Consider the following 26,732-nt stretch of genomic DNA (forward strand, 5'->3'; position numbering starts at 1 on the left):
TAAAATAAGAATCCTCATTTGCAGAACAAAAGAGTTTTACTCTATTTTTTTCTTTTAGATAAACCTTCAGTTGAGTGAGGACTTTCGGAATTTGCTGATTGGAAAATGAACAAAAAATTATGTTAAATATATAATTACATTAATCTGTAAATAGAAATGGCTTGAACAAATAGAAAAAATCTTTCAAGACCATGTTTTTTACAGCCACTAATACTTGTTAAACATAGCTATTTTTAATTTAAGATAGTTGCTCTTTTTTTTATTCTCACCTGAGGACATGCTTGCTGATTTTAGAAAGAGGGGAAGGGAGAGAGAAAGAGAGAGAAACATCGATCAGTTGCTTCTTGTAGGTGCCCCAACCAGGGACCAAACCTGCAACCTAAGTATGTGTCCTGACTGGTATTGACCTTTGGTTTACAGGACAGTGCTCCAACCAACTGAGACACATTGGCCAGGGTTGTTCAATCATTTAATTAGTCATTAAGCGTTTATGACAGCAAGAATTATAATATCTAACTTAAAGTGAGCAAAAGGTGCCCACAGAATAGTGGAGAAACTGAGATGATCTGTGAATCTTACAGTTCTAATGGACAAAAATTGGGGGTCATGCCCCAACAAGGATGAGGAACCCTGTGAACACACCATCCCTGATTAGGGCCATTGAAGTATGATGGGGCCAGAGTGAACTAGAAGTAGATAAGGCTTCTTGAAGATTGAAGCTCAGCATCAAATAAGCTCAGTTTGTAACTGGTGTAGATAATCTGCCCTCACTCCTCACTGCCTTCCAGCAGTCTAAGTGAATTCTCTCTGGAGGAATATAACATTCAGATCCTCAAATTATCTCCTTGATTTTCCATAAACAATATCTGGCACTTAGTGACAAATCATCGGGCATACCAGGCAACCAGGCCAAATTATTGAAAACCAAGAGATATAGGCAGTAGAATGATCAGACTCAGATTTTTAAAGTACCTGAGTAATATATTCAGAAATTTCTTTAACAAGATGAGAAACTTCAGCAGATAATTAGAAACTATGAAGAAGAATCATGAATATTTTTATGATAAATAGCAAATGTTTTCAAACTTAAAATGGAGATCAAAAATTTAGTAGATGAGTTTATCAGATACAGGTAAAGGATTGGATGTTTTGAGAAAGTAAGTGGATAAAATTTCTCATCAGCAGACCTGCACATAAGGAAAGTACAGAAAGGGTAAATTTGTGCAGTATATAAATATGGATGTCTTGTGGAGTTTAACTTATATGTGGAATTAAAATACTTAACAGCACAAAGATGGGGCAAGAGTAAATGATGTTAGTGTTCTATGGTTCTTTCATCGTCTGTATGATGTGTAAAGTACTAACTTAATTTCTACATTGTAATCTCTAGAGTAAGCACTAAAAGAATAGTAATATAATATATAAATCACAGTGGGAAAATGAAATAATAAAACATTTAACCAAAAAGAAGGCAAGAGAGAAAAAAAGGAACAGAAGAGAGTAAGTAGTTCAAATAGAAGTACAATATTTAACTTCAAACATTTAAGGAACTATGCTAGATGTAAACAGACATGCCGATTAAAAATATAGTCAAATCTGATTATTTTTAAGACCCAATTTTATGCAGCTTCTAAGAGTTGTAGGCTGAAGTTGAGGATATAGAAAAGTTGAAAGTAAAGAAACAAGGAAAGGCACACACAGTACTGTGCACACTTAACTAAACCAGCCCCTGTGGGTGTGCCATGCTGTGGTAAGTTAGTGAAATGGTTGCTAGGTTTAAATCAGATCCTCTTAGAGTTTTTTTAAGCATTGGCATGCATGTCTACATATTAAGTAACCAATACACTTAACTGCTGGGTTTGAGGCACTTTGTTTCTTAAGACAGTATTTTTCCCCCATTTAGAACTGATACAGCAAGGACTCTGTCCTGCACCATTGTATGTATTTGTCTCAGGTTGCTTGATTTTTCAGTAGCTTCTTTATGTATGCATTTTGTCTCTTCAAGTTTTATATTCTCATTTAACTCACCGACTGAGTTATTATGTCTATTATCTCTTTATTTTAAATCTGCTTTGTGGTGCCTCTGCCTCATGATAATAAGTGAATTATTTTATGCTGAAGTAATCTCCTTTGACTATTACCTGTAGAATTTCCAAACTAAATGATATTTTTCTCCGTATTTAAATTTTCTGGGCTTTTAAGAAAATGTTCAAATTCTTAAGAATTATTCTTGAACAAATTATTATTCACATAACGAATATAGATATCCTCAATCATGTTAGTTGCCTTTTTAGCATAAGGGTTTTTTGAAGAATAGGTGGGGATGTGATTCTTTATAAAATAATACTATAGAAGTAGTTGAAAATTTTGTTTGGACCTTTGCTTTGTATGATAGTCTGTTATACATTGATTAAACATTGATTAGAGAAACTTAAGAGACGTTTGTTCTGTTCTGTCTCTGATGTTTCATTTAGCTTTTTTAGGAACTCGAACTGAAGGAGAACATTAAAAATAATCTTAGTACCTCAGATCTGAATCACCCAAAAGTAGTTAGTTTCCCTAGACAACCAAGTTGGTGTAATTCTGGGCTGAATTTGGTTTCCTACCCATGTGTTAGTGGGTATGTTTATATCTTTGGAGTGCTCTAAGCCTTTCAGAAATGACTAAACTTAAAGAGGGCTTTTGGGGGGTTTCTTTCTCCTTTAGAACATGGGAAATAGTAAATTTGGTGGATAGTGATAAAGCCAAATATCTGTATCCCTTTCTTATGTATTGAATATGAGGCTTAATTCTGGGAATTTTAAAATAATCTTTTTCTCATAAATTTTACCTGATATTAACAAAACTGGATGAGTTATTGTAATTTAAGTAATAATTTCTTCATAGCAAATCATCTGACCTGGATTATCAAGGATGTTAACCACTAGAGATGGAAGACAGAACTCAATCATTGTGGGTTTCACACCTGTATTTATTACTGTTCTTTTCATTTCTCTTTGAACAGGTTATTTTTTTCAACAGCTTTTGATGAAACACAGGAACATACTTTTACTTGGGCAATTGTCTTAAGTTAAAAGGTATAGGAAAGTTAAATACCAGATTAATGATAGCCATGTTGTGTTGTTTACTAGGCAGTGAAATCGGCTGTGCAGACCATTACTGTTGGAGGCGTGAGCACATCACAATTTAAGACAATTATTCCTCTGGCAACTGCTCCCAATGTCCAGCAGATCCAAGTGCCTGGAAGCAAGTTTCATTATGTCCGACTTGTTACTGCCACAACAGCCAGTAGCTCAACCCAGCCAGGTAGTCAGAATCCCAGTACAAACACTCAGCCTCTTCAGCAAGGTTAGTAACCATTTTTTAAAAAAATAGTAATTAATGCTTTGAACATTATTAAAGAACATCAGTCCTTGCTGAAATCCTGATTAAGTATGGCATTTCTCTTGAGAGTTTGAGTCAGCAGCTGTTATAGAAAACAGTGAAATAGAATCGTGGTTTTATATATTCTGTTAGGAAGGTGGTACACAGTGTGCTGTAACACCAGATAATCATAATTATTCAATAATTTGCAGTTGGCCATTTTATTGCTAGTTTAAAAGCCTACTGTTTATGCCAGTGGGATAAATTGAGCTAGAACCAAATTATTTATCTTATTTTCTAAACTGTGAAGATGCTTGATAAGGTTTGGGTGAGCTGAAATGACCAGTAGGCAAGGTATAAATGATAAGTAGGAATTTATATCATTTATATTCTTATTTTGAATCTGTAATTGCTAATGAAAAGCCATTGAAATGATCCATTATTTTGCTCACTTGTATTTTTCCTGGAAGATATTCCTATTTATATTCCTTTTATTTTCTGATAATGTTTAATCCTTTCTGCCACTTGAAACACAGACTCATGCATATAACCTTTCTCCATATTTATACTTAAAAAAAGTGAATTTTGTGATAGAATCAGGGCAGTTTATAAGTTAGGACCTAATGTTTTCCCTTGGAAGACTGCTGTATATTCTAGTGACATCAAAAAGTAGTTGATGGCAAGTGAATGATTTATTCTTTACTGGCTGTAAATAGAATTGAAGACCTATTCTTTCCTTTTTATTAAGGAATTAGTGGGTTGGAGCTATCTATTGCTGATAGCTACTTTACCTAAGGGAAAATCTATTTTGTAAATTAGTGATGGGAGAAAAATGGAGAACGCATGAGGGAAACAATTTTAGTGTATATTCCATTAAAATTAGACATGTGATTATATTTTCAAATCCCTCTTTAAACTGATTGTGGAAGAAAATTCACAATCAGTACTCTTAATGAGAGGGAAAATGAAACATATTGCTGACTAGGGGAATCAAATTTTATATTTTCTTAATACTTAAATTTATCAGGGTACTAACAGAAGTATTGGGTTGGCCAAAAAGTTCATTTGTTTTTTGCTGTAAGATGGCTCTAGTAGCACTTAATTGTCTTTAATTTCATTGGAAACAATTTTGTTAGAGTGTATTGTGATAACTGTCATATCAGCGTGCATTTAAATTAAAAACTTAATCAGAATTGGAGAATTTTGTGTAGCCATTTTAATATTGAAGATGAAAGAATGTGCAACATTTTTGGCATATTATACTTTACTATTTCAAGAAAAGTAAAAATGCAACTAAAATACAAAAAAAACAGTAAGATTTGTACAGTGTTTGGAGAAGATGCTTGACTAATTGAACATGTCTTAAGTGGTTTGCAAAGTTTTGTGCAGGAGATTCCTCACTGGATGAGGCCCCGTGGTTGGGTAGACCAGTTGACATTGACAGCGATCAAACCAAGACACTGAGAGCCATCAGCGTTGTATCACCTACAAAATAGCCAACATACTCAAAATATCCAGATCAATAAAGTTATTGGCAAAAATGAAAACTATCTTTTTACAGAAAAAACATATAAGGACTTCGGCCAATCCAATACTACAAGTTCAATTTCCTTAGATATAAAACAGTCATTAGATACAATTGATTATATTTTATTTGTGTATTTGCATGTACACAGTATGCTGAGTGTCCTTTTTCAGTGTAATGTTAAGACTAACTTATTATCAAGAATAAACGTTTGGTATAAGCAGAAAAGGGAGCTGAAGATGCAGGAAAAGCAGAAGGGTGGGTTAGACATTTTATAATTCTACTGTATCTATTAGCGCCCTCTTTTCCGACTTTGTGTCTGTTTTTCTGCTCCTCTCTACCTCTCTATTCTCTTTGCCTCCTGGAAGTTCCTTATTCCACCCTTCTCTCTCCTCTACCTCTCTGCTTTTTCCTTTTTTGCTTTCCACCTTCAACTTTCCTGCTCTGTTCTCTCCTCTCTCTGGCTCCTTCTCTTTACATAACCTCTTTCAGGCACTCACATACACTTATTACTCATGCGATTTCTCTTGTAACCAGTGACATCTGTATTTTCTGTATTTTTCTCTTTTTCTCTTTCCTAGCCCATAAAAGATCTGGGTATATATATTATTTCACAGGAATAATGAGTTAAATTTACAGTTTTTATTAAGAGATACACTAAATAGTTGCTTTAACTTACCAAGTATATCATTATGCCTTTCTAAGGGCTTGATTTTCTATGAGTGATTTACTTGTGCCAAAGGGAATTGGGCTCATTCTAATACATTTTCCCACTAAAGCCATACAAAAATCAGTATTCAAAGGCTACAACTGTTAATTGTCAGGAAAACCCAGAAAGAGTACTTGGTTAACCTTTTTAAAATATAATATACCATCTTGGTGAGGGAGGAAATCAATTTAAGAAATTTTAAAAATCTTAAGAACTTGCAGGTATGGTTTCTGAAGTTTGGAAGGGGCTATTCTGAAAGTGTTGTTCAGAATTCCTGTTAAAGACTAAAAAATAAAAGATTATGCCAGCTTCTGTGAAAACTGCAATAGTAGTAATATTAAGGAGGATGAGAAATATGGACTGCTAACTTATTGTAGAACATTAATATGACTCACCGCCCCCCACCCCCCGCAGATAATTTATAGTGTTCTGTTTTCTTCATTACCCAGGTTTCACTTAAAATTCAGAATGCAGATGCCAAGCTATTATAAACCCAGAGTTCCCAATTTTCTAACTCTTTGAATGCACTGGAGCACAAGGACAGTTACCCTTTCTTTATTATCCAAATAAGAATCATCTGAGCCTGAGGACCAGCCACACACTCCTTTCCCATTTCACAGACCTTTAGGAAGTCTTCTTCTAATTGAACTAGTTTCATAATCGCTGTTCTGTGTGCTATTGGTGTAGAGAGTCCACTCTTCTATATGCCTAGCATGAATTCAGGTTTTTAATTTACCTTTTAATTCCTTATATTATTACCAAGACCAGACTATAATAGTTACTGTAACTTTACTAAAGATAAAGTAACTGAGGAGAATCAAACAGAAGAGGAAACTTTCAAATCAGGTATCAGCTGTCACTGCTTCTGTAATTTACGGTCATATATTCTTTGTATAGCAACTTTATTGAGGTGTAATTCATACCTACTGCAGACTTCATCTTTATTAAGCATACCATTTAGTTTTTTGTGTTGTTTTGTTTTGTTTTTTGTATGTGTGTTCAGAGATACACATTTATCACCACTAATCATACACTTTCTGGAGGTTGCTTTCCTTCCCCTTCTCCCTAGGTTGTCACCTTACTACAGGAGTGTGTTCCCTTTTAGGTCAGAGTACTCTAATGTTCCAAGACTCACCTTTTGGTCTTAGGCCATCGGCCCTCCCAGCCTTTCTATCAAGGAAAGACTGTTGTTTTTTGTTTGTTTTATGGTTCAGAGCAATTTAGAGCTCATTTTCTTAACCTCTGTCTTCCAGACCAGTCTCTAGACTGTTTGCATAAATAAAACCTGAAGGAATTTTTCTATCTTTCTAAATCCATTTTTTAGACTCTGGAAGTGGCAGTAGGCAGTATGCATGTGTTTCTTTTGGTCCAAACATGACAGGTGTAGTGCCAATCTGTCTCCTGAATTTCTTCATGGCATGTCTCTATGTCAGGTTTCATCTTTCCTTTAAACATTCTCTCCCCCCAAATTTTAGCTTTGATAACTGTCATCTTCCCAGCTACTTGAAAGCCTAGCAATGACTTTTCTTCCCTTATACTTACATTTTCTACCATCCAAATGGTTGATAATTCATGTCCTTTCATCTCCACTATTTCTCTGCAGCTGATCTCTTTTTTCCCATTCCCAGTGCTGTCACCCCAGATGAGACCCTCATTTTTTGCATTCTTCTAATATTCCTCATTTCTTGCAACTCCATTCTGTTTTACACACTGCTTCCAAACACAATTTTTTTGGTGCTGTTTCAATAGTATTTCTGTACTTCAGAACCCTCAGAAACTTCTCATTGCCTACTGAATTAAAAGTACATGTTTCTGCCCTGGCTGGTATGGCTCAGTGGACTGAGTGGCGGCCTAGGAACCAAAGGGTTGCTGGTTTGATTCTTGGTCAGGACACATGCCTGGTTTACAGGCCAGCTCCCCAGTAGTGGTCACACGAGAGGCAACCACACATTGATGTTTCTCTCCCTCTGTTTCTTCCTCCCTTCCCTCTGTCTAAAATAAATAAATAAAATCTTTAAAAAGAGAGAGAGATTTCTACCCTAACATTCAAGGTCTTCAGAATGGCTGCAGTCTGCCTTCTTGGTGCCTGTGCTTGCCTACTTTAACCCTAGATTCTAACCGAATTGGTCCGTTCACCAGCTGAAGTTTTGCAGCTTCCCAGCATCCAGCTTCCACTTCTCAAACTTCATCCTCAGCAAGGCATGTCCTCCAGCCTGTGTACCCTCTCTGCAACCTGTCCGCTGATCCAGACCCTCCTCAGACACAGTGCCCTCAATGCGTTCTTTCCATACTCCCATTCTCTGCCAGTCACCTATATTTTCTCTCTGCTTTGAACTGCCACAGGCTTTCTCTTTTTATTTTAAACAGTATTTATTTTATCTGGGTACTGTGTTATCAGCTCTATTTGTATGTTAATCTCTTTGAGCAGGTGTCTTGTTCTTTAGTTTCCCTGGAACTCTGTCCACAATGCCATGTATGTAGTGGTAATGGTTGTAGTAATACAAACAATGACAATGTCATCTGACATTTACTGAGCACTATTTGTTGGGCACTATTCTAATAAATTTTTTTTCAGATTTTATTTATATTTAGATGCCGTAGGGAGAAAGAGGGAGACAAACCTCAATGTGTGGTTGCCTCTCTTGCTCCCCCTACTGGGGAGCTGGCCTGAAACCTGGGCATGTGCCCTGGCTAGGAATCAAACAAGCAACCCTTTAGTTGGAGGCTGGCACTCAGTTCACTGAGCGACACCAGCCAGGGCCTAATAAACTTTTATGAATCAAAGTATTTTATCCTCGTACTCTTTAAGGGAGATACTACCTCTGTATTGTAGATGGAGATACAGGCAAAGAGAATTTAAGCATTTAGAAAGTAGCAGAATTAGGATTTGAACCCCCAGGGTTTGATGATTTATAAAAGCCCATACATATTCTTAACTTTCATGCTATGTTGCCTTTTAGTAGGTACTGTAAATAATGAATTACCCAAGAATGATATTTTCTCTGGTTTGAATATAATAAACACAGCAATTACAAATAGTATAGAACAGCATTGTTACCCAGGCTTCTCAAAGGCAGGTTTTTAAATTTATGCAATGTTTCATCTGACTGTATTTCACAGTGATTGTATAAATTATCTGAATACAGATTGAAGTACTTTTGGAAGAATGCCTTAAATGAAAACAGTCCCTCATAAAGTAACTATAACTACCAGTAGATGGGCTAAGGAATTAGATATAAGTTCCCTGGTAGATGGGTTAAGGAATTTTGAAAGGTAACTATTCTGATTAAAGATTGCTCCAAATAGGAAGCAGGTGGAATTTGTTAAGCTCTTTCATGAGGGTGTCTTGAGAGAACTAAGTAAGATACTTTAAATATTATTTTCTGAAAGTAAATTGTCCCTTTTTCCTCCTCTTTAAAAAAGCAAAGCCCGCTGTCAGCACCACTCCAGTGCGGATGTCAGTCCCACTTGTGTCTGCGCAGACTGTCAAACAAGTGAGTGTCAGATAACTTTTTTCTCAGTCTCTCTCAGACAGACAGTTTACTTTTAAAATTAAAATTTAAGTTTGTTTGTTTTAAGCTCTGGCCAGTTTTATTAAAGGCAAATTTTGCATGATTTGTTTTAAACCAGTCTGTTTTGGCATGCTTCTAATAATACCAGAATCACCTGGATCATTGATAGCAGTGTGTGTATCCTATAGTATTTTTCACACCCCTGTGCCCAATTCAGTACTATTGCCATTGTAGTGATGGACCCAATCTTAGCCCACATGGCTTAGTGCCCTGTTTTAGATTTCCTCAAGGCAGGGCCAGTTTCTCTTTGCTTTGTCTGATCATTTTCAGAGTCTTCTTGTACCCCAGCACATATTCTTCACTTTTCCTAACAAGTTGGAGTATAGAGTTGATCAGCTCCAGCAACTATTTCGTTTTCTTTGCAGCCCCATCTCCTGCCTTAGGTGCAGAATGGACCCCAACAAAGAGCAGCCACCTAGGTGGCCACAGGCAAAAGTTAAGATGTAATTACAGGAGATATATACTAAATTGAGAAGCTATAAAATTTATTTTTGTAGTGATTGATATACTTTCTTTTGTTTAGGTTGTTCCAAAACCAATCAATCCAACTTCACAAATAGTTACTACTAGCCAGCCACAGCAGCGGCTCATCATGCCTGCCACCCCGCTGCCACAGATCCAGCCAAACCTCACTAACCTGCCACCAGGCACTGTGCTGGCACCAGCTCCAGGGACAGGGAATGTGGGTTATGCGGTGCTTCCAGCTCAATACGTCACTCAGGTATGAGGCAAAAATGAAGTCCTTGCATTTCCCAAAGGATAATTGGGTCTAAGATATTGAGTGTTGTCACATTTTGAAAACTAGTCAAACCCTCTAACTTGGTATTTTTTTAAATTGATTTGAGAAAGAGGAAGGGAGGGAGAAAGAAATGCTGATTGGTTGTTCCGCTTATTCATGCATTCATTGGTTGCTTCTTGTATGTGCCCTGACTGTGATGGAACTCAGAGCCCTAGTATGGGGCAGTGCTCTAACCAACCGAGCTACCTGGCCAGGGCAATTTTGTCTTCTTTAGATTGAAGATACAGATATCCAATTGGCTGACTTGGATTAGGAGTATTGCTTCTAGGGAGTGGAAGTTTTCTTTTTCATGTAAGAACCAAGCAAATTTGCACCATGTTCTAAGCTGTTGAATTGATCTACTCAGAATATAAGAGAGAGAAACTGAATGACATGTACTTTGGAGTATGTACATCAGTGTGTGGTACTGATTTAAAAAATTAATGTTCAGTATTTTTATTATTAGCATCTCTTTTCTTATGTCAAGTAGGAACTTAATTACTGTGCATGTAACTTCTTGTTTTCTATAACTTGCAGTATGGTGAATGATCAATATAATAAGTTTTATTTACAAGCAGATAACATAGCACTTTTTTAGCCAGTACACATTATTACAATACTTTTAGGGCATTTGTAATTTTCTGATTCTGATATCATACTTCTCTATGAAAACATGTATTATGTTTGTACTATGTTGTATTTTTAAAATTTCACATTGGCCCTGGCTGGTGTAGCTCAGAGGATTGAGCACTGGCCTGCGAACCAATGGATTTCTGGTTCGATTCCCAGTCAAGTAGGTCCCTGGTGGGGGCACATGAGAGGCAACCACACATTGATGTTTCCCTCTCTTTCACCCTCCTTTCCCCTGTCCAAAAATAAAATCTTTAAAAAAAATTCACATTGTTTTTACCTTAGTTAATATTAGTTTGGATCTTCAGAAAATCTCCATGAGTTAGTATGTTTATATGAAATTCTTTATCTTAGTAGATGAATTTGTGCTTCTTACTGAGCATTGTATCTGAGAATATTGTCCATTTTTGTAATTATGGCCTAAAATTGTTTTTTCTTACATGTAGCTACAGCAGTCTTCATATGTGTCTATAGCAAGCAACTCTAACTTTACTGGTACACCAGGGATCCAGACCCAGGCAAGGCTTCCATTCAATGGGTGAGTATTTAGAAAATATGTCAGTTAAGTTGTTGGATCAGGCTAAATGCAGCATGAAAATATATATGCGTGTATATGTATATTTCATATATATATATATATTAAGTCATTTATTTGATTTTTTCTTTTTTTCCCCAAAGCTATGTGAGCAAGGCATCTGTGGTACTTTTTATCTTGAAATACTTCAACAGAAACATTATAGGAATAGTCAGAGGAACTCCCAAATATTTCATTTGAGGGCCACCCCTTGAGATGCCTGTTTCAGTCCTATTAGCCAACACTACATCAGCGCCAACCCAGGGGTGCTCTCCTCCCTCCCCCGCCCTATCCACCCCGCCTCCCCCAGAGGACCCCTCCACCACAGATTATGAGTAATTGTATTTTTGCCAACCTGGAGGATTTTACTCCGCCTCTGCCCCTCCCCACTTCAAGCTAAGCTTTGTGTTCAAGATGGGTTTCCGGTTGAGTGTGGAGGCCTCAGGAGTTTTCCCAGGCATGACCCAGTCAGTGGTGGAGGTGGGGAGGAATCTAGTGATATGTGGGAGGACTTTTTAAATTTTAAGTCATGTAGTTATTGTCGTGTATTAAATATATCAGTAAGTCATCAAAGAAAATAACTCCCAAATATCTTTTTTCCTGGATTCACCAATTTTTCCACATGCTTTATTATTCTCTGTCTCTCCTTTCTTCCTCTGTCCTCTCCTTTCCCCTTCCCTCTCCCCTCTCCTTCCCATCCTAAATATACTTTTCAAATGATACTGGTTTTTAAGTTGTTATGTTAGGTCCTTGCTTCTTTTGTTTGTTTGTCTGTTTTTTTTTATCTGTTAATTTTTGTCTTTGCAGTGTTGGTTGGTTCCAGTCTACCGCTCCCTCCCCTTTCAAATAATTCAGCCCCACACATCCTTTTCTTTTCACTACCTTTTAGAATTGAATCTAAAAAGTTCTGAGGAGATAGCAACTCTAGTTCTCTGAAGGAAGAGTATTTTTGGAATCTTCTGTTGAAGTTCGTAACACCCTGCCACCCAGCCCCCATATCTTGGCTCTCTGCCTCCCTTTTTATGTTACAATTTGCTTTTGAACTTAACATAAATGGAACAACATAGCAAACTTTTTATTAGAGATGGATATGTTTTTTAAAGCTTTATCTTAGGAACAATTTATAGGTTAGGGGTTTCTCTAACTTTGAATAGTTACCTTTAATTGATTAAAATGTGTATCTTTTTGTGTGTGTCTGTGTAGCATAATACCATCAGAGTCCGCCAGTCGGCCCAGAAAACCCTGTAACTGTACAAAATCGTTGTGTTTGAAATTGTAAGTCTTTTTGCTGTTGTTTCCTCATTGATATACCTGAAAATACTTTTAAAAATAAATGTAGTTTTGTAAAATTTCTTAACAGACTAGTCCATAGCCTGAGAAATTTAAATAGACATACAAGTGTGTGTGAGAACATGACATTGTAAAAATACTGTTTTATTTGTTCAGAAAGAAATAATTGTAGAATCTTTATAATAGATGAAGCACAGGTGTAGGGGTTAGTATCACAGCAGCGGGAGACAGACATAGTCTCTGTCCTTAATAATAATACATTTGACCTTAATTATGCCCTTTATAATTTGGTCTCTTGAATGAGGTGTTAATCTGAGTGGTTTTTAAAATTGTTGGATGATTAATTTGTTTATTAAGTGCTGAACTAAGAGATCTGATATGAAACAATTAAATGAAAAGCACTGATCTTACAAGAGTTTAGACTCCAAAGAAGCACAGCAGTAGTTCAAGTGAGCAGGTTCCACTAACAGAATATAGCCAATATTTCTCCTTTTTCATGATTTTGAAATAACTTACTTTGGGAACACATAAAATTATGTAGCTCATGTGTTGATAGCTGTTGCTACTGAAACTAAGTTTTTAAACTAAAATTCTGGGAACTGGTGACCTTAATTTTGAGCTTTATCATGTGGTTGACAATATATGTTAACTTTAAGAAGCTCTGAATACATTTCTGAAATGCTTTACGACATATATAATGATACTAGATCAGAAAATTCATAGTTGTATTTGTTTTGACAGTGTCTTTTTTACATAACTTGCATTGATTTTTTATATTCCAGATACTGCGATTGCTTTGCAAATGGTGAATTTTGCAACAACTGCAATTGTACTAATTGTTACAATAATTTGGAACATGAAAATGAAAGGCAAAAGGCAATAAAGGTGATTATTTTTTGTATCATTTAACTGATAAAAAATTCAGTTTTTACCTCTTTTATGTAGAACTCTTTGTTGTGCAAAGAAAAGTAATTCCCTTTGCAGTACTTAGAGTTAATTTCCTGTGATTAAACTTCACTTGATATTTGATCTGTTTTGATAGGCATGCCTTGACAGAAATCCTGAAGCTTTTAAACCTAAAATAGGAAAAGGGAAGGAAGGAGAATCAGATCGACGTCATAGCAAAGGATGTAATTGCAAACGATCAGGATGTCTTAAAAACTACTGTGAATGCTATGAGGTGAGATGCTGGTGGGGAAAATAATCTAACCATTTTTTTGAAAATAACATTAGAAAGGGCATACTGTAAAAATTTACTTGAAAACTGGAGAATTGCTTTGCTATGGCAAAGCAATTGAAAATGTGAATAGTTGGCTTCCATCTTTTGGGGAAGACCTGGCCTCTCAAGTAAGGCTCAGAGAGCAATACAGGCATACCTCATTTTATCATGCCTTGGTCTGTTGTGCTTCACAGATGTTGAGGATTTTTTTTTTAATTGAAGGAAAGACACTGCACAAGTAAAACGATTATATCTTGCTTTATTGTGATACCCACAATATCTCTCAGATATGCCTGTGCCTTGGTTTTATCATTACAGTTTGGGTTCTTATTAGCTGATTTACCAATTCATAACCTCTTGGTCATTATACCTGGAAGTATGGAAATCAGAGCACCAGTTTATTGATTTTCAATAAAAATAACAACACCAAAGTGGATTGGAAACTCTATAGTGATTCTCAACTGAGGGTCAGTGCTACCTACCCATTATGTCCTCCATGGGCTTTTGGAGAATACATATGGATACAAAATGGTCCCGAAAGTAAAGATTTATTTTTCCCAAATGTCAATAGTGCACCACTGCAGAAAACTACTTGGTAGAAAACTAAATTATGTTAAGCAGTTTGCTTTGTGAACATAAAAGTAGGAAAGGAGGAATGTAGAATATTGCTGGAGGAAGTTATTGGTAAATTGTGAGGTGATTGCATCTCTTTTTACTGTTTTACCAACCCACTTAACTGCTGTTTTTATTTATGGGTCAAGCATCTTTTCTGAAGAATGTAGTTGAAACTCTCCTTTGACAAATGTTGTAGTAAATTACCCCCATTTGCTTCAGACAAAGTACCATATAGTGTATTTTTATTTTCAAAACTTAATTATAAGAATCTAGTCATTCCCGAGGTTAGTCCTAAGTTGCTGTAATTGGTTTCTTGGTGCACCTGAAGTCATTTCTGTAGTTGGCTCTTCTCATCTGGTATATTTTCCTTCTTTCAAATTTCATATTCACCGAGAGACTTTATTTTTAGTTTTGGCAGAAGGCCTACCCTTGCATTTGGTAAGGTAATACCATAGAGGATGGCAGTCTCCCCCAGTGAGGTTTGCCCTGCTCCAGCAGTGTGCACTTGCAGTTCAGGGCCTCTCTCGTACAAAACGTATCAGAGTAAAGATTTGTGTACCGAACTCCCTGTGTAGTGAAGTCTTCATTTATGTGTTGCATAGGTGAAGTATTCCACTCAAGAAGTATAGTAACATCTTGTTAGTCCTAAAGGCAGCATGGATGAAGATTGCATATAATCAATATTATTTTTGAAAGTCTCTTAAATAGTGTCTCAGTCCCACAAGCCATTTTTCATCCAGTGTTGGGAAAGATTGACCTTTTTTGTTTGAACGTCTGATCAAATAGGGGTCTTCTGTTTGTAACCCATATCACATAAATATTGTCATGAATATGTAAAAATGTAAGCCATAAAACCAAGTCCACAAAAAGAGAAAAAATGGAAATCGATGTCAAGCTGGGTCAAAAAGGTGAAGAAACCCTTCTCCGCATATGGCAGTGAACAATCAATACATGCTAGGCATATGAAATTCAAACATGTGCAAACTAATAATTTAATTGAACTGGTTAACAAATCTGTGAATCAGTAGAAGTAGAAACGGCAGTAGATTGGTTGATATGTTAAAAGAGAGAGCTGCCTTATCTGTTGCAATAAAATCCTTGACATTCTGGACATAGACAATGTCTAAATAATTTATTGTTCTAAAAGACCAAGAAGTAGGAAAACTTGGAATATACTGAACTATGACCAGTAGTGGCTAATTGGCTCACTATGAATTAGCTGCAGTGTTGTCTGACAGTTTGTGTTGAATTGTTGGTCTTTTGAATTGATTGGGTTTTTCAGTCCAGTTTGTCTGCATTCTGGATAGTGTATTTATGTTCTTTTCACAGAGCTTGTTGATTGAATTTGTGACTGTTCCTATTATGTAAATGGCTATGTCTTTTCTTGTGATCTTTTTCTTCCCCCTCCTTTCCTTTTTTTTGGCCACAAAAGTTGAATTACAAAGCCAAATGGATACCTGGTGATTCTAATTTTTCCTTCCTGAGTTCCTGTTAAATATTGTACCATTCTTATGGTTCTTAAAACTTAGTCTAAATTTACGTTACTGGTTCAGTGATTTTATCTCTTCATTATTAGGTACTTCTTAATCTTGCTTTAGGTAAGGAGTTCCAGATTGGCTGTTAGTAACCCAATTAACTCACAATGTATATTCATTTTCCCCTTGATAAATGGAATTTGTTAGTGTATTGTAAAAAAGGAGTAGGGTAAATGTGTTCATAATATGATCTGCTTATCTTGCTAGGTGTTATGGAGAAGAGTTGTTTATTTAAATTCCCATAGGTTCACTGAAGAAAATGCAGCCAATAAAAGATACTCGAATTTACTAGGAGTTTGCAAAATGTAAATTAAAGGACAGTGCATCTCACTTTATTTTCCCCCAATCATATTTGTAAACAGTAAAAAGAGCTATAACATACATTGTTGGACATAATGTAGGACAGGCTTCCCTTATAAACTGCTGATGAGACATGGTGTCACCACCTTTTGAAAGAACAATCTGGCCACTTCTACTAAAATTAAAATATATGCACCCTTCGACCAGTGAGCCCAATTCTAGAAATGTAGCTCATAGAAATAAAGACCATTTTATATACAAGAAAAAACATACATTTTTTACTATCTCAACCATTTTTATTTATTTTTTTAAAGATCTTATTTCTATCTTAGAGACAGGGGAAGGAAGGGAGAAAGAGAAGGACAGAAACATCGATGTGAGACCGAAACATCAGTGTGTGAGAGGAACATCAGTCAGTTGCCTCTTGGACTTGTCCTGACCATTTGGGACCACCAAAAATATTTTTAGGAATTGTTTGTGCTGCTCAAAAGCTAGAAAAAAATGCCCATCAGTAGGAGAATGACCAAGTAAGATGTGGCTCATCAATACCAGGAATTAATACCCACCCATTAAATTGAATGAATTCAGTCTATGTCAGATGACATGGAAAAAGGGATTCCTTGAAGCATGCTGTGAGAAAAGGAAGATGTGGAAAAATGGGAACATGATTTTTGTAAAACAAACTACTGGGTTAGCCAAAAAGTCCATGTGCTTTTTCCCATAAAATAAAAGACACATTTTTCATTTTCACCAATAACTATTGATTTGGATATTTTGAGTATATTGGTTATCTCCCTCATGGTATAATGTTGATCTCAATTAATGTCTTGATTTCATCACTGTCACCTTCAACTGGTCTACCTGACCATGGAGCGTCACCAGTAAGAAATCTCCAGCGCGAAACTTTGCAGACCACTTTTGATCAGTCACAGTACCTTCTCCACACACTGCACAAACTGTTTTTGGTGTTTTTTTGTTTGTTTGTTTGTTTTCGCATTTAAGTTGCATTTTTACCTTTCTTGAAATTCTAAAGCACAATATGCGGAAAATGTTGCCTATTTTCCTCCATCAATATTAAAATGACTACACAGAAATTTACCAATTCTGGTGTTTTGTTTTTAATGTCTGTTGCTATGACAGTTATCACAATACAATCTAACAGAGTTGTCCTCCTGTACACCAGAAGGTTGCCCATTTGCTTCCTGGCCAGGGCACATACCTAGGTTTTGATTGGTTGGGGGCGTCCAGGAGGCAACTGATCAATGTATCTCTCACATCAGTGTTTCTCTCCTGCATGCTCTCTTTCTTTCTTTCCCACTCTCTCTCCCAAATCAATAAACATATCTTCAGGTGAGGATTAAAAATTATATAGTCTTCAGATGTACAATTCTGTAATTAATTCATCATGTTTATTGTATTGTGTTCACCACCCCAAGTCCCCTTCCATCATCATTTCTCCCCCCTAAGCCCTTTTCTACCCTCCTCACCTATTTTCTTGTGGTAATCACTGTACTGTTGTCTGTTCCTATAAGGTTTTTTATTTTTTAGTTTGTTCTTAACCCTTCATTTTTTTCTCCCAGCCCCACAACCTCACTCCCCTCTGACCGCGGTCAGTCTATTCTCTGTATCTATGAGTGCATTTTGTTAGTTTATGCTGTCCATTAGATTCCACATATGAGTGAAATAATGATACTTGCCATTCTCTGAGTGATTTATTTCACTTAGCATAATTGCTCTCCATGTCCATCCAGGATGTTGCAGAGGGTAAGATTTCCTCCTCCTTTTATTTTTTATTTTTACGACCAAGTAGTATTCCATTGTGTAAATGCACCACAGTTTTTTTATACATTCATCTACTGATGGACACTTGAGGTGTTCCCAAATCTTGGCTATTGTAAAGCTTCAATGAATATAAGGGTGCATATATTCTTTCAAATTAGTGTTTTGGGTTTCTTCAGATATATTCCCAAGAGTGGAATTGCTGAGTCATAAAGCAGTTTCATTTTTAATTTTTTGAGGTAACTCCATACTGCTTTCCACAGTGGCTGCACCAACCTGCATTCCCACCAACAGTACATGAGGGTTCCCCTTTCTCCACATCCTCACCAGCACTTGTTATTTGTTGATTTATTAATGACAGCCATTCTGACAGGTGTGAGATGGTATCTTATTGTGGTTTCAATTTGCATTTCTCTGATGATTAGTGACATTGAGCATTTTTCATATGGCTCTTGGCCATCTCTCTGTATGTCCTCTTTGGAGAAGTGCCTATTCAGGTCCTTTGCCCAGTTTTTAATTGGATTGTTTGGGGTTTTTTCGGTGTTGAGTTTTATTAAGTTCTTTATTAATTTTGGATATTAACCCCTTATCAGATGTATAATTGGCAGATAAGTTCTGTTATCATTTTGTTGATTTTCTTTTCAAAAATTTTAGTTTGATGTAGTCCCATTTGTTTATTTTTTCTTTTGTTTCCCTTGTTTGAGACAAATAACATTGCTGTGAGAAATGCCTGAGATTTTACTGCATATGTTTCTTCTGGGATTTTTAATGGTTTTGAGTCTAACATTTATGTCTTTAATCCAGTTTGAGTTTATTTTTGTGTATGGTGTAAAAAAGGTGGTCTAATTTCATTATTTTGTGTGTACAATTTTCTCAACGTCATTTGTTGAGTAGACTCCCTCTACCCTATAGTATGTTTTTGCCTCCTTTGTCAAATATTAATTGACCATAAAGATGTAGGTTTATTTCTGGGCGCTCTCTTCTGTTCCTTTGATCTATATGCCTGTTTTTATACCAGTACCTTGTTGTATAGTTTTATTGCAGATAGTATGATTTCTCCAACTTTGTTCTTCTTTCTCAAGATTGCTGTGGCTGTTCAGACTCTTTTATAGTTCCTTATACATTTTTGGAATATTAGTTCTAGTTCTGTGAAATATACCATTGGTATCTTGATAGGCATTGCATTGAATTTATAGATGGCTTTGGGTCGTGTTTTAATGATGTTAATTCTTCTTATCCATGAATATAGTCTGTATTTCCAGAAGAAGGTGTTTTTCATACCAGGAGGAAAATCTATAGTTTATAGAAAATCTATAGTGAGGGGTAGGGGAATTGACGTGGACGAGCTCAAACACAGACATTGCATAGCCACTCCCAGACTTAAGATACCTACCTATCCACATGGAGAGTTACCCTGTTTACTGTTTGTCAGCAAGAGATGTTTCCTTCTAATCTTATGTCAGTTGACCAGTTAACTTTATTATCTGTTGATTTGATCATGGAGCCTATACTACTGTGTTTTGATTTTGATATGAAAGCTTTTCTTCTGTAAATCTTTTAGGCAAAAATAATGTGTTCCTCAATATGCAAATGTATTGGCTGTAAAAATTTTGAAGAAAGCCCAGAAAGAAAGACATTGATGCACTTGGCAGATGCAGCTGAAGTAAGGGTACAACAACAAACAGCAGCGAAGACCAAGTTGTCCTCTCAAATTTCGGATTTGCTTACTAGGCCAACACCAGCTTTGAATAGCGGAGGAGGAAAGTAAGTCAGTAGTTCATCTCTTTTTATAGTATGACATGAATATTCATCTTTGGTAAAGTTTCTCTTTTCAGAAAAATTGAGTTTATGCTTTTGGTTTTTGAATATCTTGATTTTTGCATTTTCTTTGCATTATCTTCAGTTATTTGTTATGAAGAAATTTAAAGGCAATAGAAAAACCACTGTCACATACATTGTAGTTCTAAAATGCACAACAATACTTTAGTGTACTCTGCTTTAATTTCATTGGCTTTCTCCCTACTAAGTTGAGCAATTATGTAATTTGACAAATCTGTAAGAAAACTAGATTTTTCATACCTCTTATTAGTTATGTCATCCACATTTTTGTACTTTCTTTCCTTCTCTTGCCTTTTCCATTCCTTTGTAGCACTTTCTCCACCGTGTTGAAGCACCAGTCATACAGTACATTAGTGTAGCTCCGTATTTCATAGACAGCTAAGATCTGGAGTAGAAAAGCTGGATATTCCTTTAAAGTCAGGCTACTGTCTGTGCTCTGCAATAGTTTGTGAATTCAAGAACATCATCTCTCTGTGACTGTTTTCTTAGCCTTCAAATCACCCTTACCAGGTGACTGTGAGGAGAAAGCCGTATCTGTTGCAGCACTGGCAGGGCTTGATTCAACAAGTTACTGACTTGGGTTTGCATTAGAGAGTTTGTTAGAGGTTCATTTAAGGAATTATTAAATGGACCCTTGCAAATGTATATCACTTAAAATGCCTAAGTTGAAATTAAGACGCAGTGCTTATGAAAGTAAGGCTTCTTTGTACAAAATACCTCAGATATTAGTTCTAAAGAACTCTTGTAACAGCATTATCACCAGCAAATGATTCTTGACTGAATGAAGTGGAAATGGGTCGGCACCTGAATAAGGGACCCCTTCCTGGTCATCTGCTCTCGGTAAGCCATCAGAGTATTAAATCTACTCTCCACATGGAGATGAAATGTATTGTTACACACAGATGTTTATAATTAATTTTTTTATTCATTTTCATGAGGAAATGTTTATACTAAGAAATGTAAAATAACACAAAATTATACACTATAATGAAAACTTTGTAAAAAATTATTTAAAATGTTATACCAGCATATAACATTTGTCTTTGAATGGCAACATTTTGAACTCTTTCTTTCCTTTTACCTTTCTGGTTTCCAAATGCGATATGAGCCCTGCTATTATACAGTATTATTAATTATGTAAACTATTGCAATATTGACATGATTATATTACATTTTCTGATTTAAAGTGCTTAAAGATTTCTATAAAACTGTATAGCAGGCTAAATCCTGAGTTACCCTCTTTTTGTCATAAGGCTTCATTTTTTTGTTTTGTTTTATTTTGTTTTGTTCTGTAGTATCCTGCTTAAAAGTTGTTGAGTTAATGGTTAGATTTATGTTGCCTAATTTTGCCTTTGGAAGGCTTCTCACAGTTGGCTGTGTATTGCCAGCTTCAGGATGGATTGTTTTACTTCAGTACTTAACAGTTCAGGTTTTTATGAATGAAACTCCAAATACAGAACAACATTGGGTTTCCCATTGTTTTGTTTGTTGTGATAAAATAATGCAAAATTTTGGTGTGCTTGATTTTTTTTAACAAATAAAAGGAGGTATGGGAAAGTGCTTTATTTTCAGTGTTGACCAGGAGATAGTGCTTTTGATTCGCAATAATTCATTCATTTACTGAGCAAATATTCGTGGAGTGTCTCTGCGTCAGGCACTGTTCTAGACCGTGAAGAAAGAGCAGCAGTAAATAAAATACCGCACTCATAGAGCTTATGTTCATGAATTGGGAGGACTTTTGTTATGGAAATATCAAGTCAACATGTAGAATTACATCTTTTAGTTAATTAGATAACTTTGTGTAGCTAAGACATGTATTTTATGTAAAATGTTATGTTTTCTGAACAGTATTTTAAAAATATGCTCAATCTTCAAACCAGGTGTAAGTGTTTTAAAAGCCCTTTCAGATGTGCTTGTGCTCACTGCATAAACTATGATGCCCAGTGTGCTGGTGAATCATGAAAATGTCAACAGATTCCCAAATGAAATAATGTCATCCACTGTTGCAGTTATTCAGCACCATCATTTTCTCTCTCTTCCTCTCCCCCCCTCTCTCTTACAAATCATTTCAGATTGCCGTTCACATTTGTAACTAAAGAAGTAGCTGAAGCCACGTGTAACTGCCTTCTCGCCCAGGCAGAACAGGCAGACAAGAAGGGAAAATCAAAGGCAGCAGCTGAACGGATGATACTTGAGGAATTCGGACGATGTTTGATGAGCGTCATCAACTCTGCAGGAAAAGCAAAAAGTGACGCCTGTGCTATGAATTGCTAACTCTTGCACATGAGACTGATAAGTGGAACTGTACAGCAAATTGAAGGTGCAGGGACACTTGATTTTCTGGAAGATAGTTTAACAATTATTGTATAGTTAATTCGTCCTTGTGAGACCTGAAACTATATTACTGAGAGAGAAGAAATTTTAAATGAGGAAATTAGTACATTTTAAATTTTAGTTAAATGTGCTCATGCCCCTTCTAAAATTGCATTTTTTCTTTATTGTATTATATATATTTTTAATTTGCTTGGGTTTCTTAAGGATTAGATGTTCTATCCTTCTGACTCTATTGACAAAGAACATTTATAAATTACAATAATTTATAATGTATGGTGTTGTATGACTTTGTTCAGTAGAAAAAGCCAAAGCAGCATTGATATTACCCAGTCATTCTCTGGTACTAGACCTAGAATGTAAGCAGATAGTACGTCTACATAAACAAGTTCCTGCGAAACATATTGCAATGACTTTGTGTTTAGAACAGTGCTTTTTAAAGAAAAACCGACTGTTGGGGGTAGGTTCTAGAACAATATTCTGTTGTCACTTTGGGAGTGTCAGAAGGGGAAGTAATCCTTAGGCACACATTTAAAATAAAAAAGTTATTTTTTTAAAAAAACAAAACATTAAGGGATAGTAGATAATTCTCAAAGGATGGGCAGTGTGTTTTTATAATAAGTGGTTAAGAAATGCTCTGGGATGTTTCCATTTTCTTTCAAGGAAGTGGTATGCATTTGAAATGATGATAAATTGTCAGTGATTAATGGGTACTATTAAAATGAAAGGTTCCTATAAATAGAAGCTAAACATATTATTAGGTAGTGGTAAAATAGAACTTTATATGTAATTATCAGGTATGAAAGTTGACTTGGATGGAGAAATAAAGAATACTGCAGCTCTAAGAGATGAATTTAGGAAAGGCTTTTCATCTATACAGACAGTTCTCTTTATAGAAGTTTGAATTAAGAAGTTTCAAACCAATATATGACTTGATTTCCTGAAATGGGTCTCCTAATAACAAAGCTTTCAGAATTGTAGTGGGATTTTTTTAAATATAAGAGAAGCTTAATATGGCATTTTTAGCTGGTGATTTGGTAAGCTGAAAGTATGAGTGTTTTCATATAATTACTAAAATAACCTAAATCATTTTCAGAAATTTAAAAGATTTATGAATTTATGAGTTTGTTATAATAGGACTCTAGATTTTATGACAAGAAAACCATGTTGGAATTCAGGCATTTTGTTAGGTACCTTTAACCCTCAACAATTATTAGTATATGAATATTACATTTCCTATAAGCAATCTATAGTTGTATGTATTGTGTATATATGTTCATATGAACACACAAAAGATATAGGCAATAGACATTAAGTATTCTAAAAGAAGGTTCCGTTATTCATTTAAGTATCTTCCTTTTGAAATTTGGATTTATAAAATTATAGTGCAGTAAACTTTACATGTAGATACTGCAAACATTCTTACACCTCAGTCTACTGTGTTTAATTAAAATCTGTATAAATGTAAATTAGTGTAAGAGGATAAAATAATATCTAATCAAGTTATTTTTCAAAAGATTACAATACCTTTTTGGTCTAAAACTAAACTTTGTTCATTTTGTACATATTCTGTGTTCAATTCTAATTGCACCTTTGTGATGTGTATTTATATACAGTGTGCAGAAAATGTCTGTTAAATTTGGATTACAATTATAGATTACGTATGATGGCATTGCTTGAGAATGTTTTGCTTGTAAAAATTTTAAGGTGCAATCAAATGCTACTAGTTTTTCTGATTTTCAAGAAGCTAAAGTATTAAGCCTTTTCCTTTGTGTGCAGTACTTACTAAACAACTTTTTGTACTTAGGCATTTGCATCAAATTGCTGAACAAGATTAACATCCACATTAATTAAACAATTTTAAAAGACTATTTGGGGAGGGTTGGGTATATAATTTTTTAGCTCTATTTACATCCCAAAGTAGAAAGATTAAATTTATATTTACTAGAGCTATTCAAAGAGTACACTTTTCTATATTGTAAAAACAAAACAGCAAAGTAAATCATACAAAAAAATAAACATTTATACTATTCTGTAACAAAAGATTTTGCACTTTTTCTTCAATAACACTTTTAACCACTTAACATGCAAGAAACCTTTTAACATACTGATTTTAGGTAAATTTAACATTACCCTTGAAAGCACACAGCTAAAAAAAAATCAGTCATTTTGCCCAAATATCAGTAATGTAAATTGTTTTGAAATGAGACATTCTCTTTTTTCCACTGATTCTTCTTTTTTTAATTATGTATTTTTTAGAGAGAAAGGAAGAGAAACATCAATGTATGAGAGAAATGTCTATCAGTTGCCTGTCGCAAGGCCCCAACTAGGGACCTGGCCTGTACCCCAGGTTGGGAATTGAACCAGTGACCAAGCCTTTGGGTTGGTAGGCCAATGCTCAGTGCACTGAACCACACCAGTCCGAGTTCCAGTGTCAGCTTTTAAGGGCAGCAACTCAATCTACTTTTTCCTTTCTTATAATGTTGGATGTTCCTGTGGTAAACAACTACTTACAAGAACTAAAAGCAGCTTGTAGGTCTTGTCTTTGGACTATGTGGGAACCAGAATCTTAAGGTTAGATGCAATAAAACAAGCAGAGCAGCAACTTCTGAGAGAGACTGACTCCTGCCTTAGGCTCCGCATTCTTTGATATGGACAACTGACATTTTTATCAATTCCTGTGTAATGTGTAAATAAAAATACCTTTAGAAAAGTCTTCTATTTTATTTTGCAATAACACAAATAGCTAAAAAAACCGGATACTTGCTATGTAAATATAGCTTGAAACCAAGACCTCCAGCCCTACTTATGTGATCGTATCGCATCCCTTTAAACATTTCACATAGGGATTTTATAGCAGCAACCCAGAGAGGGAAGCCAATCACTAGAAAGCCTTCACTGTTGTAGTTATTTTCTCATTATGTAGTTTTATGTAAAATACTCAGGTCTTTTAATTTTTTTGTGACGTTTCTTTAATGCTCACTTTATTATTCCTTATAGACCAAATGTGATTTTATGATCCAAGTAGTAGTATTGAATGTAAGTTACAAAGTTTTTTAAGTTTTTAAAATTAAAATTTTAGTTTTGAATAGTTTTATGAAAGCATTTAAGGCATTTTTTTGTTTTTATTCAAAAGCAATAAAAATATATTCAGGGTGATGTTTATTATAATATAAGGTCACAGACTTTAGTGTAACTGTAATTTATTATATTAGCAAATAAAATCTGTCGATATATAAAAACAATATATCATAACCAGGATGGGTTTATCCCAGGAATAAAAGGTTGACCCAACATTCAAAAAAAATCCATGGTATCTGTTAGCATGCATAACAAGAAAAACTGTGATCATCTCAAAAGTTGCAGAAAACAAACTTTTGAATATACTAGAAAAAACTACTGAATTGTATGCTTAAAGGTGATATTATGTCATTTATATCTCAAGATTTTTCCCCCAAAAAGATGCAGAAAAATTATCAAACAAAATTTAATATCCATTTATAATTATAAAATTACAACTCCTCAGCAGACTGGAAATAGCAGGAATCCTTAACCTGATAAAAAACTTTTATGAAAAAGCCTACAGCCAGCATACGAATGGTGAACACATTGTTTTTCCCCTAAGATTGGGAACAAGGCACTTCAAGATTGTGTTGGAGGTCACTATACAGGAAGGAGGGAAAAGGCCATAGATTGGAAATAAAGGAGACTATCTATTTGTGGATGCTGTGAATATCTACATAGGAAAGTCAAAGGATCTTTTTTTTTTAAAGCTACTAGGGCTAACAAGTGAGTTTACCAAGATCAGTATGCAAAAGTGTCATTTGTACATAGCAGCAATCAACATTTAGACATTGAGATTTTAAAATTACCATTTCACATCACAAAACATGAAATGTAACAAAAGATATGTATAAGTAGAAAACACTGATTTTTTAAAAATATCGAAGACCTTCAAAAGATAACATGTTTGTGGATTGGAACATTCAATGTCATTGACCTGTCATTTCACCCTAAATTATAAGTTCAACATTAATTGTCAAAATACCACAAGGAATTTTTGTAAAATTCAACAAGTTGATTATAAATTTCTCATGGAAAGATACAACTAGAATAGCCAAACGTTTTTGAAAAAATAATGAAGTTGGAGGACTCCAACCTGACTTCAAGACATTAAACTAGTGAGGATTGGGACTTCCAGCCAAGATGGAGGCCTAGGTGGAAATATTGTGCCTCCTCACACAACCAAAATTAAGGACAACAAAGATTTAGAAACAAAAACACAAGCAGAACAGAAAACTGAACTGTATGGAAGACCAACAGCCATTCAACCAGACCAGTAAGGGGCGGAGTCGGTGGCCAGTGGAGGGGTTGTGGCAGGAAAAGGCGGTGGCTGCCAGACCTGGGAGTGCAGGCTGCAGGGAGCAAGCAGACCCCAGGTGTGGGGACGAAATGAGCAGAGCGTTTAAGGCAGTTGGCTGACCACAGTGACACATTTGCACACAGATAAACTAGGCAAAAATGGGGAGCGAAACAGATGGTGCAACCCAGGGCTCCAGCAATGGGAAATAAAGCCTAAAAGCACCAATTTATTTATTTATTTTTAATTAGTTTTTACCAATTTAAGTTTTTTTCAAATTTTTCCTTTAGATTTTTATTCATTTATCTTTAGA

The 26,732-nt window shown here is 35.4% G+C and overlaps 1 protein-coding gene across 6 annotated transcripts in view; it reads left to right on the top strand.

Moving 5' to 3' along the window:
• LIN54 (lin-54 DREAM MuvB core complex component) overlaps positions 1-24,102 on the top strand; it is a 69,276-nt gene extending 45,174 nt beyond the window's left edge. For all 6 annotated transcript variants that reach the window (XM_037035614.1, XM_037035617.1, XM_037035615.1 and 3 more), the window contains exons 5-13: positions 3,132-3,348; positions 9,021-9,091; positions 9,693-9,890; positions 11,024-11,115; positions 12,355-12,426; positions 13,224-13,326; positions 13,484-13,621; positions 19,451-19,653; positions 21,801-24,102. In XM_037035614.1, coding sequence (XP_036891509.1) covers positions 3,132-3,348; positions 9,021-9,091; positions 9,693-9,890; positions 11,024-11,115; positions 12,355-12,426; positions 13,224-13,326; positions 13,484-13,621; positions 19,451-19,653; positions 21,801-22,002 — 1,296 coding nt within the window. In that variant the 3' untranslated portion in view covers positions 22,003-24,102. The remainder of the gene's footprint in view (positions 1-3,131; positions 3,349-9,020; positions 9,092-9,692; positions 9,891-11,023; positions 11,116-12,354; positions 12,427-13,223; positions 13,327-13,483; positions 13,622-19,450; positions 19,654-21,800) is intronic.
• Positions 24,103-26,732: the final 2,630 nt, after the last annotated feature.

This window comes from Sturnira hondurensis, unplaced genomic scaffold (assembly GCF_014824575.4).
Source record: "Sturnira hondurensis isolate 20B ecotype Veracruz unplaced genomic scaffold, ASM1482457v3 Scaffold0022542, whole genome shotgun sequence".
Classification (NCBI taxonomy): domain Eukaryota; kingdom Metazoa; phylum Chordata; class Mammalia; order Chiroptera; family Phyllostomidae; genus Sturnira; species Sturnira hondurensis.